Here is an 18237-nt window from a genome sequence, read left to right on the forward strand (position 1 = left end):
CCTGTGCAGCATATTAAAGACTTTGTTCTTCCTGTTCTCGCTCCACCACAGGCCTTTGAAGTTGAGCAGCGGGTTCTGGTCTGGCTCCTCAAATATTGATTTAAAAACCTCTGAGTGGAGAGGGGGAGAGAGAGAGGGAAAGAGAGTGGGAGATGGAGAAGGACAGAGAGAGAGATCGATAGAGAGCCTTTATTTTCCAGTGTTTCAGCACAGTCCAGTCAGGTAAGATTCTGTCCCATTTAGTGACTGTATGAAGCTGAAGCTCCGCCCCCTCCTCCCCGTGCACCCTCCTCTAAATTGTATTTCCTCCTTTGTCACAGTGGAATCTTTAAAGGCTCGCTCCTCAGTGTTTACTCTGGGATAATCTGCAGTAAACATTTTTAGGTTTGTGGGTTCCTGTGCTCAGCACCGATCGGCCCTGGTAGGGGAGGGAGAGATGTCCTATCTGAGGAGACGTGTTTGTCTGCAGAGGAAGCACTCCAGATAAGGATTTCAGCTTAAAAGTAAATTGCCTCTCGCCCCAGAGGGTGCGTTCTGGGTAAAGAGGAGAAGTCGTGTTGGAAATGGATTCAGATTCAAGATTCAGGAATTCAGGAGATTTTAGGGGTGTCTGTGCAAAATGAATTGAAAACTTAAAAAAATGAATAAATTAAATAATAAAAAAATTGGAAAAGTGGGAATACCAGCATGCAGTGTTGTGCCATTCTTAGGCCAGTTCACACTGCACTCAACATAACTTAAGGTTGTCTGTTTGGATTTAAATATATTTCATATTAATAACAAAAAAACTACTAATAATCTTACTGCTGCAGCCAGCACTAGTAGTCTTGATGGTAATATTAGCAGTAACAGTGGAGCCTTGTACAGGTATTATTATCAAATTAATATTCTTAAAAAATAATAAAAAAGGCACCCTCGGTGAACTAAAATGGCAGTATTATCAATGGTGGTTAAATAAGTGCATTAGTAGTTTAGCAGTTGTGGTTCACTGAGTGACTGCTGCTTATAATACAGACTTCCTTGCGCTTGCCATGTGTTGTTTTTGGCACGTGTGGTGGAGGCGAAGTGTGCACACATCCCCCTGTCCCGACGCTGGACGCATGGCCCAGCACTTCTGTCTGCTGTCTCTGATACCTCCTGATCCCCTACCCACAATGCTGTTTGTTTAGTCTCCCTCTCACTCCCTCCCTGGCAGCGCGCCTCGTCTCCGGGACGGCTCGTCTGAGGCGTGCGGGGATAAGCGAGAGAGGGAGAGAGAGAGAGAGAGAGCGAGAGAGCGGCGCTCCGGTGCTTCTCCCGGTGTTCCCGTCATTATCCCGGTCATTACGCCGCCGGTCATTACGCCCGCCAGCTGCCTCCCAGCCCCGGCGAACGGAACGCTGTTTTTCTTGGAACTGGCCGGACTCCTGTTGGCTGCATGATAATGGAGCTCAAGTAGTTGTTTGCACAGGCTTTGGGCTCTCTCTCTCTCTCTGTCTCTCTCTCTGTCTCTCTCTCTCTCTCTCTCTCTCTCTCTCTCTCTCTCTCTCTCTCTCTCTCTCTCTCTCTCTCTCTCTCTCTCTCTCTCTCTCCCTCTCTCCCTCTCTCTCTCTCTCCCTCTCTCTCTCTCTCTGTCTCCACAAACAACAGGGCATACCGCTGAAAGCACCAAGCCTTTATATAAGAGATTTGAATCTCGAGAAGGTGCTTGTGGATGTTTTGGCTTTTTTGCAGTAAGTATATTTCTGACTGACTGAACAGACACAGCTTACTTTGGTCAGGTTTCTAACTCTTAGTGAACGCATGATCATTTTAAAATGATTGATGTTATGTGAGTTTTTTTGGTAAAACATTAATAAAAAAAATCTTTTTTATACTGTTTTCACAAGTGGTGGACACATTCAAACAACAAAAAATGCTTTGATTTTCCATTTTTAAAAGGAAATTTTCAAAAGAGCCAGCAACAAATGCGCAATGTTGGCAGCCAAAGCTGTTCTTAGTATATTGGGTATTCCTCACACCCCCACCCAGCAAGACCCCAGGGCTCTTGGCTCTGGTGCTCTGCTGGCAATTCTTCACAGACTGCAGCTCCATATCCACCTTACATTGGTGATCACATCCATATCTGCTTCATCTGTTAGCGTTTTTGACAACGGGATTTATTATGAGAAAATACACATTTCTTTAGCAGTAAAAATATTAATTTCCTCTTTTCGAAAACTGGCCGTGGACGTTCTGGAGGGGTTGGCTTGACGCCCGTTAAAGCTGTGCGCTTGCTCTTGCCTGCGGGTTAGCGTTTGGGAGCTTTGAGGTGCGTTTATTCAGATCTCTGTCTGAACCTGCGGCCTCTCTTTGAGCTCAGGGCATCAGACGGCTGTGCCAGTCAAAGCAGACTTTTTTGGTTTGGTAAAGGCTGTGAAAGGCCAGAGAAAGAGAGACGGGCGGTTTTAATCAGAAGCACACCCCCCCCCCCCTTTTGTTTGCCACGACTCGGCATTCTTTGCTACTTGAAAGCGGGTGAAAAGGTGAGCAGGGAAGGGCCGCTCTGTCTGAGGTATGGTTACCTGGGCCTGCGTCAGGGTGTGCCTACGCCAGCGGGGAACACAAAGGCCCCCACACACGAGCCCGGGGAAACCGCTAACCGCGAGCCAGCGCGTGCCTTTCAGTGCGCGATCCTATCGAGCACAGTAAACAATAACACTCAGAGTTTCGCCGTCAGTTTCGAGAGCAGATGCTTTGAGATGCCCGCTGCCCCCCCCCCCCCCGTGCCTCTGTGTGGCTGGCAGGAGTTTAGAGGATCTCTCTGAGCGCGCTCCTCCTGGTGTTACACGTCCTCTGGGTGACTCACACATGACTAAGCTGGCTGTGAATTGCACAGCGCAAGCCACAGCTTTTCTGCTTTGTTATGGGTCCTGGGTTTCTGGTTTCCCTCAGACTTATGAATAAGGTTGGGGGGGGTGGGGGTTCTTTTTTACTTTAAAGCGGTCATGAAAAGATAGCATCACAATGCTTTGATCTGACAAACGTGGCATCTTCACAAAGGACCTGTTGATTCCTGTGCGTGTGTGTGGGCTTTATTTAAATAATAAATAGGTCTTCCTCAAATTGCGTTTTCTGGCTGAGATATCTATTGCTATACGGTTAGTGTTCTGGTTAAAAATGCCATTCATCACCTGCACATCAGTGTTGGCTGAGGTGGGCTCTTCCTCAGGCTCCACCGACACACATTTAAAAGCAGGTCATTATTTATTCATACATTTTGGGATTCTTCAGGGTGCCTCGTCCAGCTAAGGTGCCCATTCCACAGATGGGCTGCGTGGTCCAGCACTGAATCCCAACTACACTTGTCCCGTCTGGTAGCCCCAGGTAGCCCCACAGGGTGACGTGTGATTGCCCGGTGCACCGCGTTTGAAGAGTCTTCTCTCTGACTCATCTCTGAGCGAGCGTGACTCACCCACGGCGGTGTGTTCAAAAGCGCTTCTCGGCTCGTCACGGGCTTGTCTGCGCTGTCCTGAATCGATAGCGGAGGATGCAGGAATGAGCACCGATATGCGGAAAAAAAATAAATGAAAATAAATAATAAATTCATAAAATCTCAGCTGGCAAGCTTTCATCTCCGCATATACTGCAGGGAAAACGCGTCGGTCGTTTCAGAAATGATATCGCTCCTCAGATTTTTATCTGCGCTGTTGTGGATGTGTGTTCCCGGTCACGTCTGCAGAACGGCATGGCGGTCCAAGTCCCTGCCCTTTATAACCAGAAGGTTGTAGGTTTACTCTGGGACACTGGCATTGCACTCTTGTGCATGGTGTTTACCCCGAATTCCCTCTGCAAAACATCCAGCTGTCAAGAAATCGATTCCGCATTAAAAATTCAAGCTAGTCGAGTCACCTGAGTGTCTGGCAATCAAATAATACTCATCTCTGTTACAGACAGAATGGTCCATTTGGAACATTTATGCCATTTTTAACAAGTTCACCTTACGCGAACTGGCATTCCGCGAAGCCTCCATTTTATCAAGCGGCAGATGAACTGACATAATGTCTGCTCCTATTGATCGGTCACTGACAGTGCCGTGATCAGGGTAATGTGCATCAGAATTTCCTCCCCTCCAAAAGCTGTGTAGAGCGACATGCTTCTTTGCGGATGGAGTGTGCGAGAGAAGCTTGTGCTAGCATCCTCAGGTGTGTGTGGGTTGATAATACGGTCGGTCAGTTTTTCTTTCGCACCAGAGAAAAAAGTCTGTTACCAAAACCCCTGCCAGCTACAAGGAGCATGAATTATAATCGACCGCTTTTCCCCCAAAACTCATTTGAGTTTGAGATGAAAGTTTCAGTTTTACATTGAACCACATCTGGTCGGAGACCCATGAGATTGATTCAGAACTCATCTCCTGAGAAACTGAGATTTCATTTCACTGCCACCTAGTGGAAAGATTTTCTTACTACAGTAATGTTATTTCTTCTCCTCAAGCAAAACACTGCTTTGTTCAGCCACTGTGTTTGATTTATCTGCAACTTTAGGTCTGACAGACCATGTGTGCCTTTGAAGATCCAAATCAGCGTGCGGAAATGGCTCCAGTATCATTAGATCCCCGTCTTAATGCCTGGAGTCTGTCTTCTCCGGTCGGTTACACAGATTTAAAAAGAAAGGAAAAAAAGAAAATGAATTTCTCTGCGTTCTGTGGCAGTGTCTCATTTGCGATCCGAGTGCTGAAAAATATGAAACTAACCGTTTGTGTTTGTTATAAGAAGTTATGGAAATAAATACTGGGTCTGTATCTTCTTCAGCATCATTGCAAATTGAAACAACAGGGATTTCCCCTTCTCAAGAATGGGGAAAAAATATCTGGCTTTGACAAACTAAACAAGTTAAACAGCTGTGTGGGAGTGTGTGCTGCTGATTAGCAGCTCTGTGAAAACCAGTTTATGGCTATTTCTTCTGCCCGAGGACCATATTAAATGCGCGATTGAGCCTTATTATATAATTGTGTGTGTTCACTTTGGATACCTTTTAGCAGAGCGGGCTCCAGGCAAACAGCATCTCACTGGTGAGGTACTGTGTAATGTTATTTCACATTTAAAAGCACGCGTACACAAAGTGACTTAGAATGCCAGTGTGTCACGGAGTGTCAGCTGCCTATCACAGGGGAACAGCAGGGAAAAGGCAGTGTTCTGGGCGGAGAGTAGTCTTCAGACATCACCGAATTTACACGCGTTCTGTCTTTCTGAGCTCAGGGGAATTATCGGGGCCTTGCCAAATAAGGCTGTTTTTGGTCCAGATAGCGCACGCATGCATGCAGACACACACGCACCCACACACACACACACGCATACTTACCACCAGGTCTAGGGTGATCAGGCTGTAACAGACAGAAGTGCACAAGCAAAACTCTGTGAAACCTGTTGAGAATTTCTTGAGGACCTGATCAGGCCAAAATAACAAACAAAAACATACTATCTGAGAGGGAGAAGTGTACTTAACCTACCAAAATAAACAAAATTAATACTTTTTCTCTATATCTATCATAATGGAGGTTAAAATGGCAGGGTTACAAAAGGTGGCATCAGACTCCCTATGCCCCAGCATTTACTAGAGAGCGCAAATATACACATGTAAGAATGTTTACACACAAATATAAATGAACACAATATTTAATTATCTACAATCATGAAATAGAGCAAAAGGGACAGGCAGAAGAGAGGCAAGAGAAGGAGTGATAAGGATCACACACACAATCGGCGACTGCAAGAAGGGGCAGGCGGAAATTAGAGTCGAGAAAACAAAGAAATCTCACGCTATCGCAGACAGAATCACGTAATCAGCCGCTAATGAGAAAGCGGTCTCCCGAATGGTGAAATGGCAGGTCTTTTCAAAGGGCATGGACCAATCAAGTGAAGGGGGTGGAGTTAATAGGGTGTGGGAGGACAGAGGCAGAGCTAGACTCATATACTTACACACATGAAAAACAAACGAGAAGACAAACACACACGTGCACACACTCCCATACACGCTGAGATGCGTAGATTGAAATGCATTTAGTGTATTAGTGATCCCCAACGCCACGACAAGCATCGCAATAAACTGCAAGTAGTTTCACCTGGAAAAAACCCTGACATCGACTCTGGGGGCATCTGAGGGATCGGAGTCCAGCCTCATCCACCCGTGTAGGCCAAATAAAAGTGTTAGGAGTAGAGTGGCCCTCCAACTGCCTTCTCTTTTTCTTCATTGTTGAATTAAGCTGTCATGCTTAAGTGGACTGGTATGTGCTATCAAAAAATGAGTGATGTCACAATTAAGAGAGAGAGAGAGAAATGAAAATGTGCCCAGGGGGAAAACATTTTTAGTTGTAGACAACAGTGCTACGCCACGTCCTTGTAAAATTAAATTAGTTTCTTCTTCTGTTATAAACAGTCAAGGCACACAGAAACAATTTGGCTTTAAATTACAAAGACTGTACTGACTGACCAAAGTCATTTTACACATTTTCCCAAGGGACATTTAGTCAACCTGCAGTGATCATTATTTACCCCCCCCCCCCACTCTTTCTCAAGGAGAAGTGCTTGTTTAATGTTAAAGCATTTTATTTCTGAGAGTGGCTTCCCCTTAACCTCTCCCTCCTACTCCCAGGTACAGAACCATCCCTGTTTGGCTACGTGAGTGTGCCTTATGCACTTTGGAATAACACATTGGTTCCCTTGTTCGTCTGGGTCATTGGAATTTTACCGTGGTCACCTAGAGCTTCGATAAACAGGAGCAACAGGAAGTAAACTGAGATGGAAAGGAATAAATATGACTGGGTTGTGAACCCACACCATTCCGTAAACATTCTTGCACTTAGAAGGCTGAACACACGACTCATTTTTATCCACCCAGTTTATTTTCCTCAGATCTCCATATGGTACGTTTTTTTTAAACACAGCAGCCTCCACTTGGCCTTTTTTTTGCGCTGTTCTGGTCAAACTGCACAGATATGTGCCTAATGTCCAGTCAAGTCTTATTTGAATCAGATTTGTTTATTTTAGTGAATGAGCCGTGGGGAGCTAATTAAAAGGCTTAATGAGTGTAAATGAGTCCCAGATATTCATATGATTTACTGTAGCTGGTGCCATGTGTCAGAGCAGGTACAGTAAAGACTCATGGGTGCTACAATGGGTGTGGTTATCATATGCTTAATGCTGTGAACCGGTCACTGTGATTTAAGGCCCCTCCTAACATGGAAGCAGATGCAGGAAGTGACATCACGTGAAGCCAGTGTATGGGCCCTGCTGCTGTGCCAGTGGGCCCTGGACAGGACTCAGCAAGGCCCCCCTGTGACGCAGGGTCGCGGTGGGCAGCGGGAGGGGGTGACTGATAGCGGTAATCCCAGAGAGCGGGGCCCTTCTGAAGAATGGTTTCATTAAACAGCGTGAGCGCACTGAGGGATATCACACAGCCACTCTCACACACTCGCTCTGGAGGAAACTGCACCGGCGCAAATACCACAGAGATAATAACGGAGAGCTCTTTATTATCTTGGGAACCACACGGGCTTAACACCATAGACGCAAATGCTCTAGCGCGTGTGTGCATACGTGTGTGTAAGTGCGTATACGTGTGTGTGAGTGTATGTACATGTGTGTACATGCGCCTTGCAGATGAAGTCTTTGTTCCAGGCAGTTTCTTGCATATCGGCTTTTCTCCGATGCCTGTCAGGCAGCTTTCAGGCTTAATGGAATTGTCCTGAGACGGTAAGCATAGCTCCCGGGCCTCTGTCGCATCCTGTCAGGTTCTTCCCTTTAAAACCACGGCGGAATGTGAAGAGGCCATTACATCTTTAGTCACAGAGGGGAAAAGTATACAAACAAATAAAAGTGTGGAATAAGAGGAGTGGTGTTGCTTTATTGCCAGGCTGAGGTCTGGAGCAGGGCCCAGAGGAGCGGGAAAGGATTAGACGGCCACAGTATTGGCCTCTCCAACTCCCAAAACCTTTTTATTTCAGACACCCAACCCTCTTCCACCGTCTGTCCTTCAGTGCAGAGTTCTTCCCCCTCTGTTCCCCTCTGTCTAAACGCATCCATCACTTCTTTCTTCATATACCCTCACTCGTCCGTGGGGATCATTGTCTGCGGATGATTTACTCTTCCATTTCTTCCACCACTTCTTTTTTCCCCTCCTCTCTTCTCTGGCCCCTGTTCTCAATGGGGTAATCAGCTGGTAGCCAATGAGAAATATACCTCCTGTTAGCATTATGACCCATTAGCACCTCCTACAAACCCTTTAATCAGTGGTTCTGTACAATCCTTATAATTACCCACATCACATTTAATACATTCCGTTTACTTGATGTGTGTTATTACTGTCCTCTGTAAACCTATGATATGATTATATTTTCCATCACGGTAATCTTTATTGGTCTGTTTTTATTTGAGTTGTAATTTTGTACTGATTGTAGTGGTCTGTAGTGTGGTGGTGTAATTTGACAAGCAGGAAACTAATGACCATGTGCAATGCGATGAACTTGTAATCCCTACTTAATGTTTGGTATTTTAAATATGCATAACGTGTTTATATATGATGGATATTATTTATATCGTGTGTATAACTAACACGTGCATGCGCACACACACACACACACACACTGACGCACTCACATACATACATACGTACGGGGCACCACCAGGGATTTTGGACCCAATGAAAAGATCTCAGATTGGGCCTTACTACCCCATCCCTGCACAATTACAGCACTTCTTTTGAGGGCCCCTGTCCCCATACGGCACCCCTGTATATACGTCAATTTGGAATCTACTGGGTTGTTTGGGATGTTTCGGTGAGCACACAGAAGCAGGTGTATGCCTGCACACTCGGCTGTTGGCTCTTGCTTCTTTTCACTCTACAGTCCACCAGTGCAGAATCGTGCACTGTGTAAGGCGAGTGCCTTAGCCGTATGAGCCACTCACTAACCCCACCTATGCCAGAGGTGATGATGCAAGGAGGTCCCATTTCACCTTGAGTGACAGACTGTGACAGAGTCCTAGAAAGGGGCCTACTGCTAGGAAGCCTCAAAACTAATGACACCCTGTCAGTCCTGTGGAAAAGAAAATTTCCCATTGGTCACTCAACTCAGCTGGGATCAAAGGGAGTCTGTACCTCTCACACAGCATAAAAAAGCAGGAGGTATTTACTGAACAAGATTTGGCCGGCAATACTGCTTCCTGTAGGATTTTTAGAGGAAATGAAATAAAAATAATGTTTGAAGTTTTGCTCGTGAGGGGCGCTGATCAGTGCTGGAGTCTCTTTTGAGATGCAGGCGGTTATGCCTGGGTGTTGACATGGTTCTCTGGAGAGAGGGCGAGAGGGAAGGGAGAAGCGAGAAAAGGGAGAGTACACGCACTATCTGAGGTTTGGATGTGCTTTGTAACAGCCTTCAGCTCATGTTTGGTGGCAATACTAGGCCAGTGTGAAGGAGGCATACATATTCTCAGTATGTTTTAAGTTGTAAAGGCGATGCCATTTTACCTTATCATAAGTGAGCAAGTCATAAGGGGAAACTAACAAATTCCCCTCGGAAATTGAGCAGCAACCAAGGGGCGCTTTAAAGAGCAGCTCTGGCTGTGGTTTTGGAGTAAGTCCGAGCGCAAAGCAACTCAAAACGGAAGCTAAAACGCAGTGTGTCGGTGTGGAGTAACACTGTCCAGTACATAGTTGCTAGACGGAGAGCGGTAAATTGTTTTTTCTTCGAAATGAACGGCGCTTTTAAGCGGTCGCCGTTCGAGGGCCCCGGCCGAGTTTGCGCCGGCTCTCGAGAGCGCACCGCGCCGTGCCGCCGGAACGCCGAGGCGAGGCGAACGCTTATCGGCGAGCGGCTCCGCGATCCCATGGTCCTTTGCGCACCCTCCGTATTTACAGCACAAACCCTTTGTGCAGCCTGCCGAGCGGGATTCATTAACTCCATTCTAATCTGGTAAAACCTTTAAGCGGCGCCGCTAATCCCTGTGGGATTCCCAGTAGCGCTCGCCCGTCCTATTTATCAGACCGCTGTAATCCATTTAGAAAATCAATGGCTGCTTACTTACGGTCACGTTCGCTATTTGTCCTTTAATGCGTCACGGTGCGCGTATTGTTTCTTCGACCTTCCAATTACACGTCCTAAGTGATGTAGCGAAATAAATGGTGCTTTTCCAGAGTATTATTTTTCCGAGGAATTAAACGCATGTGCGATGTTTCACTTGTGATGGCGGCTTTTGGTCATCTGCGGAGAAAAATGCGAAGCCAGGGAAATAACCGAAGAAAACGTGGCCTGTCGAGGATCCCTTTTTTAATTTATGAAGAACAGGTGCAGTTCCGTGAAGGAACAATACAGGGTAGAACCAAGTCACCAGGTGTCAGATGCATTACATGAGACGATGGACAAAAATAAATACAAAATAAGAGTAAAAATAAGGACATAATTGATTAATTTAAACCCAGAGTTTACTTTAAGAAGGCACAGGCGTATCAATGGACTGTCAGCAAAGTGACAGCAAATTTGCAAAGAAGAAGTTAATTTAGTCCTCACACACACACACACACACACCACTACACGTGAAGCAAATTGTTTAAGTGGCAACATCCATTTCTGATTGTGATGTGAAGAGAGATCTGTAATTCATTTATGCGACGGGATTAGGAGTTTTCGCTGACGTGATTCAGCTCGCGGAACCCGGGTTTTTCCCCTCGGCGGTTCCTTTAATTAGACTCCCGGCTCGCTCGCAGCGGCTTCCTCTCCGAGGTCACGAACCGCAGGACACGCGGGGCTGCAGACTGTCTGGTTCACGCTGGCTGGCTGCGTCAGACTGCGCTCAGAGCCAGCGCGGGCGGGCTGAAGGAGGGCGCGTACGCGAGCGCGCTGAAACCTCTCACCCCTGTGCTCCAGTGCTCAGGGTCTGACGCTGCCTCTCAGTCTCCGTCCCGTTACTCTAACTCATGATGTCCACATGATGAGTTCAGACCTCGGGCTCCAGCTAACTTAATACGGTTTTATGATTCCTCATGCAATGCTGGACAATGAACTTGTCATGCTAACTTAAAGATGATGGTGGTGCAGCAACTGTAACAACAAACAACAACTATTGTTGTACTCATAATACAAATAGCCACTGTAGTCATGCAGTATTCTGTATCATTGGGAGTAAATGACCAGAGGAGGGGAATTTTCTCAGTGAAACTGGTTTATGAAAGTGCATAAAGAAGAGGACTAATAGAACTCTTCCCTTTTTTTTCCCCAGAAACCTTTGTGAGCCTAATCAAGCAGGCGGAGAACTTCACCAACTCGCTGTTCCTGGGAACGTACCGGAAGGCGGCGGGGGAAGCGGCGGGGCCGGTGCGGGAGCTTTTCACCGACGTGGGCCTGTTCGTCCTGGGCTCGGAGCTGGACGTGGACGACCTGGTCCAGCGCTTCTTCGACGGCCTCTTCCCGCCCGTGTACAGCCACCTGGTGGAGCCGGGCCTGACGGGCGTCGCCCCTGACTACGCCGAGTGCGTGCGGGCCGCCCGGCGCCAGCTCCGCCCCTTTGGCGCCGCCCCTCGGCAGCTGGCGGGGCAGATCCGGGCGTCGGCCTCGCCCGTGCGCGTCTTCCTCCAGGCCCTCAACCTGGCCATCGAGGTGATCAACACCACCGACCACCTGCGCTTCCCCAAGGACTGCAAGAGGGCGCTGTTGCGCATGCAGTACTGCCCCCACTGCCTGGGCCTGACCCGCAGCAAGCCCTGCATGGGCTACTGCCTCAACGTCATGCGCGGCTGCCTGGCCGGCATGGCCGAGGTCGACGCCCCCTGGCGGGAGTTCGTGCGCTCCATGGAGGAGGTGTCCGAGCGCATGCGCGGGGCCCAGGACCTGGAGCAGGTGCTGCTGGGAGCTCACGCGCTGGTGGGTGACGCCGTGACCCACGCCCAGAGGACCGCGCCCCGGCTCTCTGCGCAGGTGAGGGGGTCAGGGACCGGGGTGGGGGGGCGCCGCGTTCGACAAATACGCGGCTAACAGCCGCTATGTGTTAGCACAATAGCGGGAGCTCTGCCTGTGGGTGCTCTGTGTGTGGTAACGGATGCTCTGCTCAGGATAATGGGCGCTCTGTGAAATTGGCTGCCACTCGCCTTTCACTGAAATGGTGATTTTCTTCTGGGTGGCTGTGTATAACCACCATGCATGCTTTGTGAAACCAGGCTGTGAGTCTGAGTGAGGATTGGTCCAGTGGAACTGATCGCATTCCTCTCACATTCTTTAGATCCTGAATAAACTTTGCGATATTGACATTGTTTATAACTACAGTGTTGCTTATAAACACATGGTTGCCGTTTTCCTGATGAGCTTGCAGAGATAGTGAATGTGACAGACTGTAGGGCTAGTCTCGCTGAGCCACACCCCTCCGGCGTGACTCTGACGGCACGGATACCGCTAAACCTCACCGCTAAAGATCGCCGGAGAGTCTGGACTGCGCTGCAGTGGCCTGAGGTCACACATACCAGGGGAAACCAGCGCACCCAGAGGGCTCCCAAAATACACCCCTGTGGGCAGCCTCAGCTGACAGAGCCCTGCTGGTGCGTTAGCTACGGACAGCGCGGAGCGCTCTGCCTAAGTCTGCTTTAAATACTCTGCTCCACATGTGCTGTGGTAGTGGGGAGCCACTGAGGTTTCTGACTCGGGGAAATGCACCTTTACCTTCAGTTCACCGGAAATCTCGTCTCATAAATTGAATTGTAAATATTAAAAATAAGTCCTTTCCTCAGTGGCGAAAATGAGTTTTGATGTGTTAACCCGTGACTGAGGTCAGTTTGTTTACGAGCGTCTGCTCTTGCCCGTGATCCCGCTCATTTTGCTTTTGGTGTACGGTGCTGGCATCTGCTGGACTGTTAGGGGTAATGCATGTCAGAAAATTCTCATCAACACAAAAACACTCGGAAGCTAATCCTGGCAAAGGAGATACCATGTGATATGTGGAGTTAAGTGGACACCTTAAAGTGCATTAACGCTTTTAAGGTGTATTCACAAATACCCTCTTTAAACCGGGCATTAGCATGCTTCTCGGGTGATTGCATTGCAATCAGATAGCACTTGAACGCAGGTGTAAATGTACCCAAGATGCATTGAGGACGGATTGTGATCACCCAAACCACCTCCGGAGATGGTCAGGGAGGCATTGTGATCACACTGAACATGAGTGTGAATGCAAACGCATTTTCAGTCCATATTTTTCCCAGGGACCCTGTTTGAGATCATGATCGGATCTCAACGTGGACAGTGGAGATGTATATTAATACCAGTTGTAAAGGCATAATGTAATCCCGTTAAATGATATCTAGATGCAATCTAGATACGAGACACATGTTAATGCCAGGTGTAAAGGGGACGATTTATGTGATTAGAATGTTCTTAACTGAACATTCTAATGCTGGTGTAACAATTACTACTGGTAATTTAATGCAAAGGATAAAACACAGACTTGGTATTTTGGGGAAAAAAACATTCCAAAAGACAGGATTTAAGGTGGGTTAAGGTGTAAGATCATAAATCTGTGATTGAAATGTTCTTATCTGAACAGTGGTAACTAAAAGCAATGAAATTCTAGAACACTGACTTATGAAAACACTGAATTATGAAAAGAATGCCAAAAAAATTCTCATCAATGGGTTAAATGAATGACTGACTGCAAGTTTACCTGAATAAGCTCATTTAGGTGCTGAGGCATGGAGCCAATTCTTTACCCTTCTTTGATCAAAGTGCTGGGATTACATATTTTCCAAATGGTGCATCAGTAATTACATCTAAACCACTATCTTATCTTAGCTGTTGGGAATGTTACATGTGATGCCAGTTCCCCAGCCAATTATGCATGTTTTTGTGTTGCTTGGAGCGTGTGCAAGAGATTCAGACGTTTTCAGTGTGCTGTGAGGACATGGCATTTTGCCTCGAGGGTTGAACAGTGGCCGGCAGCAGAATTGCGCTATCACATGAAAATGAGTGACTTCCTGTGCTTTAAATCCAGGGTCAGTCAGTCAAAATAGCCCTGCACGAATACTTCATGGTGTTTGATGTGATGCCCTTAGTGATATCATAGGGCTCAAATTTATGAGAGAAGTTTAGTGCATCCAAGTCATAGATTTCGAAAACTGATAGCTTCTTAATAGCGATAGCTTCTAAGTTACATTTATGTTTGTTCATGGTTGCAGGTTAATGATGGACCAGTGGAAATGTAGTGATGTGGTGTATAGGCCATAGATTTGGTCTGGATAGACATTACGAGCGCACCTGTGCTTGCTACAGGTTCATAAGCTGTGCGGACACCCAATCAGGAAGCCGACGCAGTCCGTCAACGGGCCCCAGCAGGAGGGAGGAAAGGAGCCCCTCCCTCACAGGACCCCCCTGAGTGACATGGAGGAGACGCTGTCCAGCCGGAGGAGGTGAGCCTCAGGCCCTAACAGGCAGCGTTTATATAGCGCCTTTTGTATATTCACTTCAGAATTCCAAGTGCTTTACAATGAAAGGGGGGGAATTTCACTTCCTGTGCATGGTCCATCCCACCTCAGTTTATGTGTGAAGAGCATCATCATCAAAGCTCTGCTCACTGATTGGCTCCTTTCCTTTCAGCACATCAAGGCTGTGTTTGCTAATAGGCTCCTCTGATAAGCGGGATTCCAGGCTCTGTTCACTGATTGGCTCCTGTGCTTTCAGGGAGTTCATCAGCAGCCTGCGGCTGTACCGCACGTTCTACGCAGACCTGGCGGGACAGCTGTGCGTGAGCGAGCTGGCCTCGGAGGACGGCCTGTCCTGCTGGAACGGAGAGGACATCGTCAGGAGGTAGGCCCGCGTCCCAGAATCGCAATCAGTGAACCTGAGGCACCGCCTGATAGCTTGAGTCCAGTGCCAGCTAAATCCAAACTGCCTTTGGCAGTGTTTGGGGAGTGCTCATCCAAGAACTCTACAGTTTCCCAAACATTTTATGGCCCCCTAAAGTAAACACCACTGGCTGAGGAGGCCTGCATCAGTGAACTGGTCAAACCTCTATTTGCTCCAAAGAAAATAAAATTCTTCTCATATGCCTGTGTATATTAGTTAGTAACATGCTTTAACATTCTCAGCAGTATGTAGCACTCTTTTCACATATTTGTATGCCATCTAAATACTAGTAGCCTTTCAAACGCACGTAATTGACCCAGGTATGCTGTGGACCCTCGTTTGGGAGCCCTTGCTTTGTGCCGCTGTGATTTTGGCGCCACCCAGTGGCCGGGTGCTGACGGCGGCAGACCCTGCTCAGCACGCACGGCTGACGGCACGCTTCAGCGGCAGCTCCAGCCTGTCTTCACTTTCGGATGTCTTTTGCGGGTCGCAGGGAAGGTTCTCCCGAACTCGTTCCGGGCGCGGTCGTGCCGCGGGACCGGTCCCAGAGCGGCCGAGTCACCCGCCGCGTTACGGATTCCGGAGTCTCCACGTGGCGTCTCCGCGGCGCCTCCATTTTGCCCGTCCTCGCCTGTCATCGTACCAGACCGCCCTTAAAGTCGTGTCCGCTCTGCACCTCTGTCCAGGTGCCGCTTCTGCCTCATTCCGCCGTCACCAGGGAAACGGCACGTACGCACAGTGCCTGCTAACCTGACTGGGCGCCGAACACATTTAACTGCCAGGGAGTTTTGGGGACCACCGCAGCCAGTGTCACCACTGAGAGGACACGCATCAGAACTGCAGTGGCTAAAACTCCATGGTGTGGGGCCCTGTGGTGTATGGCTGGAAACGCAGTCCTCACTCACTCAGGTCCGCAGCTCTTTTACTGGCTCTAAACCATGCATGCAGATACAAACACACAAGCACATGCATATGCTGTTACACACTGCATTCACGCATGCACATACAAACATGCGTACACATACATACATATACACTGGTGTACACACACACATGCATATGCACACATGTGGACGCACTATGGCAAGCCGTTTTAGCTTTAATTCATTTCCAGAGGATATCGCAAATACAGTTCTAGCTAGTTAGAATGAAAATTCTTTATCAGAAATTCAATTGTAACTAGTTATAATTCAAGCGTTTTCTTCATTCATTTCAATGGGACCTTTCATTTTTGATATCAAGAATTGAATTTTAACTAGTTAAAATAGGAATTCTTGATATCAAGAATTGTATTCTATTAGTGATATCAAAAATTCCAATTTTAACTAGTTAAAATTGAATTCATGATATCAGAAATAGGTATTTTAACTAGTTGAAATTATATTGTTGATATGAGTAATTGATTTTCTGATATCAGAAATGAGCATTTTAACTAGGTCAAATTCCAACTCCCATTGAAATGAATGAGAAAAATGTTTTAAATCTGACTAGTTAAAATAAAATTTCCGATATCAGAAATACACATTATAACTAGTTACAATTGAATTTCTGATATCAAGAATTTACATTCTAACTAGTTAGAATTTGAATTTGCGATATCCTCTAGAAATGAATTAAAGGTAAAACGGCTTGCCATAACGCACGCACACGTGCACTTTTGCGCATCTATTTTTTCTCTTTGTTGAGCACATTTTTAGTTGAGCGCAACTTTGTAATGTTAGTCTCACATACGGTATCATGTGTTTCAGTGACTGCAATAAGTCTTTTACAAATAAAGTTAGGTGGAATGCGTTTCCATTTTCCTATGTCTACAGGAGAAATTCACAGCAGAAATAGCCGTAACAGTACCCGTTAGATCAGGGATTGTATTCAAAAAGCACAGTCAGAGTAGGTGTGCTGATCTAGGATAAAGTTTCCCCTGTCTGTGTCCTAATCTTTTTCCATTATGAGCTAAAAGGCTCAGCCGATCCTGCCTTGTGAGGGTTTTCACTGCCGCGAGAAACATCTGATACAAAAACGCAATAAATGCTCTCAAAGTGCAGCTAGCAGGCTCCCCGAGGGAAAAACAAGTTATAATTACGGTTTTACAATTATGTTGATTTTGAGATCAAAAGTACAACTAAATTATCAGTGAGAAAGTGGAAGGAAAGTGAACCTCGGGCAAAGTTTTGCTCTGACCCATCAGCTCAAATTTCAGCTTCTTGACGCTAATCTATAATTAATGCAGGGGTTGCCCAGCTTATAGACTGTTCCTTCTCACAAACCTGGACCACATCTGCTGTTCTCTTAGCCTGCTCCTCTCCACTTTTGCAGTCCTCCGTAGGATGGCTATAGGTAGAAGAGTTGTGTGTCCGTTTCGACCGTGCTGCCCGTCAGAACCCGCGAATCACAGATCAGCGTGGAAGTGTGCATACTAAACGCAGGGGCGGGAAGCGCGTTTGTAACCCTCGTCTTTAATTAAACAAGACCAGGTCAAAACCTAGCATATGGCTGGACCTAACACACGTGATCCGGTCGACCAATGGTGGAACTGCATAACTCGGCCGACCAATGGTGTAACTTCATCACTCACTCAGTCACAGACATTCGCGTTTGTAGGGCTGGCCCCGCTGTTGCGGTCCAGCCAAAAAGGGCGAGTCGTGTGCTAGCTTGTGTTCCCCACTCCCCGCGTATTTCCCGATAGCCTCTGCTCCCGGTGAATACCACCTGACGGCTCCCGTTATGGCTTACTGAATTGACAGCTGTTAAACACTGCTTGCATAAAACCGCGCTGAAGCCTTTATTGGCTTCATTTCCTCTTGCCGGTCATCTACCCTTTGAGAAAAAAAAAGCAATTTGTCATTATAGGACTCAGTGAGACATCGGTGTTCTCATTTTGAGTATTGCGTCTGAAAGGTTGAGATTTCCTGACCTAAAGCCAGTGCCGGATATTAAACTGAGTTGCCAGGAAACCGCCTGGGGGAAAGTGTACTTATTTTGAAAATCTACATTTAAGCAACAAACAACCATTAGTAATGGCTTGAAGTGATGTTCAGTTTACTCTGAAGAAGAGTCGAAACGTCTTATGTAAAGAAACGCGCTTTACGTTGTATGATTGCTCCGGTGTGTATTCTGGGTAGTCCCTCTGAAGAGCCCGGGTGTATTTTTGTTTGATGTTCAGCTCAGGTTTTTTATGGGGCAAAAGGGTAAGGTGTTTCTGTTTGAAGGGTATTTCTGTTCTGTTATTTCTGTTTGCGTACATGCACTCATGTTTGTGTGTGTGTGTGTGTTACTCTTTGCTTCCTTGACAGCTGCAAATTTGTTATACCAGATTAACACTACACAACACGTGCTGCTGCCAACATCTGTTCAGAGGGGTTAAGCACTTGCTTAAAGACGGGTTTAACTTGCTAAGATCTGTGGAG

General features: G+C 47.0%; 1 protein-coding gene across 9 annotated transcripts in view; it reads left to right on the top strand.

The window, feature by feature from the left end:
• The window catches only part of gpc5a (glypican 5a), a 166075-nt gene that overhangs the window by 30433 nt on the left and 117405 nt on the right, over positions 1–18237 (top strand). For all 9 annotated transcript variants that reach the window (XM_064310035.1, XM_064310031.1, XM_064310032.1 and 6 more), the window contains exons 3-5: positions 11229–11923; positions 14261–14397; positions 14669–14794. In XM_064310035.1, the coding sequence (XP_064166105.1) occupies positions 11229–11923; positions 14261–14397; positions 14669–14794 (958 nt within the window). The remainder of the gene's footprint in view (positions 1–11228; positions 11924–14260; positions 14398–14668; positions 14795–18237) is intronic.

This window comes from Anguilla rostrata, chromosome 15, assembly GCF_018555375.3.
Source record: "Anguilla rostrata isolate EN2019 chromosome 15, ASM1855537v3, whole genome shotgun sequence".
Lineage (NCBI taxonomy): Eukaryota > Metazoa > Chordata > Actinopteri > Anguilliformes > Anguillidae > Anguilla > Anguilla rostrata.